The sequence below is a fragment of the Scomber scombrus genome, chromosome 5, assembly GCF_963691925.1.
Source record: "Scomber scombrus chromosome 5, fScoSco1.1, whole genome shotgun sequence".
NCBI lineage: Eukaryota > Metazoa > Chordata > Actinopteri > Scombriformes > Scombridae > Scomber > Scomber scombrus.
Genome location: NC_084974.1, coordinates 21,395,577 through 21,399,166, shown reverse-complemented (window position 1 = coordinate 21,399,166; position 3,590 = coordinate 21,395,577). Strand labels below are relative to the sequence as shown.

Here is a 3,590-nt window from a genome sequence, read left to right as displayed (position 1 = left end):
TGAACCAGAGATTATTGGTCTTAAAAAGGCACATTAGAACCATTCTATAGGCCTACTTAAGTTGACATAAAGAAAATTGCTTTAAAAAATTGGTGGTATATATTATTCTTTTTTTTAATAGTATTTTTAGAGAATGGTCACTATTTAAATTAGTGCTTAAATTGTTCATTTGTAAAATGTATTATTCACAGTGAAGCTGCAATTGGAGCCTCTTGACTCAATATTCAGATCTATATTGTGTTGTTTTGTTTTAAATAATAAAAGTCGTAATCAAATAATTTATTTTAAAAGTATCTGTTCATAAAATTTGTGTACATATTAAGAGCGTGACACTTAGTTATAAGCACAGTCTTGATGAATTCCCTCACAATGAAATGTTGTTTTGGTTCATTCCTTCTTTAACTGTAAGAGCAGACAAAAGAGTAGGAGGAGTTGGCTGGGAAACAGGGGAGGAGTTACTACAGCTGCTCTTTCCTCAAAGTACAAAAACTGTCTGTGATACGGGCACAAAGAAGAAACAGTTCACTCTGAGATGCACGCTGAGCAGCAGCCCTGAGGCTGTCAGAGGCAGAGACAAACAACGAAAAGAGATTGAGAAACAGAGACTGACTCAGTCAGTTAGCAATAGAAATAGAAACAGAAAGAGGGGAGTGGGGGCAGGAAACAAACCCCAAGTGCAAACAGCACACTTAGATTGTCACACACAGCCGGACAGGAGGAGTGCAACTTAATGTCAGTTCTGCTCCTAGGAAGAAGTCTGGTGGTTTGCGGCCAAGATCTTGTGAGGTGAAAAGCTGATGACAACTTTGCTTTGAAACTGAAAAGGACAAAAACAGAAGACTGAGTTTTGACAAAGGGTAGGGATTTTGCCATGAGGAAATCTTCCTAACGGACCTGGATGTGGATATGCCATCATTCCTTTTGTGGATTCAGCAACTCCAGGGAGTGAGGGACCTCTTGAGTGAAAAGGAGACGCATTTGTGTGAAAAGATTCATCTGAGTAAGTAAAGCTCAGCTTGGAACTTGTGTGGTGCAGCCTGGTCGAGAGACAGGGCAGGGGGAGGGGTGGACGCTCCAGCCTGGGTTTCTGTCCTCTGGGAGGGGTCTTTTCAACATGAGGTTACCCACAAAATAACTACATGAGGATCAGGGGAGGGAATGATGTTGACCATGTGCTGCACTCCTCTTTAACATGGACAGTTGTGCTCTCTGCTAATGTCCTGAAGTCTCAGATGCTTTTCAATGTATCCTGAGATAGGACTGTTCTATTCTTTACTTGCCATTCACGGTGGGTTCATTGTTCAGAGCAGCTTGTTCATTATATAGCCATTATATAATAGACACTCCTCATCACTCCACTCTTTGTCTCTCAGAATGTACACCACTACCCCCCTGACCGACAATGTCACTCCGCCATGGACTGAAAATATCTCGTCAAATAACAGCCCTGTCTGCTCCAAGAATGATGGATTTAAATACCCGCTATACAGCACTATCTTCAGCATTGTGTTTGTGGTGGGACTGATCACCAATGTTGTGGCCATGTACATATTCACCTGCTCTCTGAAGCTGAGAAATGAAACCACAACCTACATGATAAACTTGGTAGTCTCTGACCTGCTGTTTGTCTTCACCCTGCCTCTGAGGGTCTTTTACTTCATCAACCAGAACTGGCCTTTTGGAAACGTGCTTTGCAAGTTGTCCGTCTCGCTGTTTTACACAAACATGTATGGCAGTATGTTCTTTCTCACCTGCATTAGCGTGGATCGTTTTTTGGCCATTGTGCACCCTTTTCGCTCAAGGACAATTAGGACCAAGCGCAATGCTAGGATAGTGTGCATTGCAGTGTGGGTGCTAGTGCTTTCAGGGAGTCTCCCCACAGGGTTCATGTTGAATACCACTTCCAAAGAGAACAACAATGCTACTGCTACATTCTGCTTCGAGAACTTCTCCTCCCATCAGTGGAAGTCTCACCTATCTAAGGTGGTGATCTTCATAGAGACTGTGGGCTTCGTCATTCCACTGCTTCTCAACGTATGTTGCTCCATCATGGTGTTGCAGACCCTGCGTCGCCCCCAAACCATCAGCCGTGGGGGAAAGCTCAACAAAACAAAGATCCTGCGCATGATAATTGTGCACCTCTTTATTTTCTGTTTTTGTTTTATCCCCTACAATGTAAACTTGGTTTTCTACGCACTGGTCCGCACTAAAACCTTGAAGGGCTGTTTTGTGGAGTCCGTGGTCCGAACCATCTACCCAATAGCCCTCTGCATCGCTGTGTCCAACTGCTGCTTTGATCCCATTGTGTACTACTTCACCTCAGAGACCATCCAGAACTCCATCAAAAGGAAGTCTCAGAGCAATCGTGGATATGACGTCAAGTTTTCGGAAGCCCTGCAGTCAGAAACCAGCTCCAACCTGCAGTGCAGCCTGAAGAATCTTAAAGCTAAAGTGTTTCACAATGAGTCGTCAGTGTGACAGTGGGGTTGCTAAACTCAGCATGAAAGATATCAAAATCCATTCTTCAATAGAAATCCATACCTCCATGAGAACATTGGAAACTGATTTTTTTTTTTGTGCTTTATGACTTGCCAAAGAGTATTATATGATCTCAGTCTTCATCTCAGGGCAAACATACTGACTTGGCACTGACATCCTGTGTTCTGCAGTGTTACTCTATGACCCTTTGTTCACATCTGTGGATTCATTATTACTGCTTACAAATATCACTTACCTGTGGAATATACTGTAATTGTATTATGTTTAATTACTCTGCCAGTGACCTGGGAGGAAATGTGATCACTGAACAGCAGGACAGTTATGATACTGAATGCTACATGTGCTTGTATATCTGTACATTTCTGTGGTAAGTTGTGGTGCTAACTTTAGAATAGTATCTATTAAATTAAATGTATATCAAGCTATAGATTGTACAGGGCCTTTTACTTGTTTTATTTGTACGTTACAAATAGAAGTGCCGAAGTGCCTTTTTTTTCTGGCGGCACTTCATTGTAGACTCTGTCATTATTGGCAATTTAATGCACTGACACAGAATTTCAGATACTGCACTCATGCCACAGTGATGAATAAAAGTCATGTACCGTCTAAAACAAACCAGTTGCACTTGAAACCTTTTGTCAATTAGATTCAGGTTTTTTTTGTCTGTGGAATTTAAATCATTTGAAATGTTGACATTTTGACCCAAATTCGACTTGACTTTTACCTGTCATACCTGTTGATTTACAACGTTAAACCTGCATGACAGACTTTTCAACCTCCGGTTTGCACAAGTCATGTGGAGAGTGTTGTGTTTCCAACTACAGCAAACAAGCATCTCTTTTACACCACTGAACTAGTTCTTCACCTTCAATTGTCTATGGCATGCAAATGAGGAGGTTAAGAAGTAGAACTAGGAAGTCTGTTGAAATGTTTCTGACCCCCACTGGGGAGTGCCAGCTTCCTGTGTGGTAACAACTGGTGGAGGAAGTCTTTATTTAATGGCAACTGCCAGGAACAGACTATTACATTACAAAAACAAAAAAAAACACATGTAATAGGCTTTGTAGAAACAGCCTAATTGTAATGCATAA

At 41.6% G+C, this 3,590-nt stretch overlaps 1 protein-coding gene across 1 annotated transcript; it reads left to right on the top strand.

The window, feature by feature from the left end:
- Positions 1–526: 526 nt before the first annotated feature.
- On the top strand, positions 527–3,085 carry lpar6a (lysophosphatidic acid receptor 6a). Its single transcript, XM_062419035.1, has 2 exons — positions 527–1,288; positions 1,374–3,085. Exon 2 carries the CDS (start codon positions 1,375–1,377, stop codon positions 2,476–2,478), a length of 1,104 nt encoding a protein of 367 aa, XP_062275019.1. The 5' UTR covers positions 527–1,288; position 1,374; the 3' UTR covers positions 2,479–3,085.
- The last annotated feature ends 505 nt before the right edge of the window (positions 3,086–3,590 follow it).

Bases quoted from the DNA above. Each gene is read 5' to 3' on its own strand.
- lpar6a (XM_062419035.1), top strand. From the start codon at position 1,375: ATGTACACCACTACCCCCCTGACCGACAATGTCACTCCGCCATGGACT.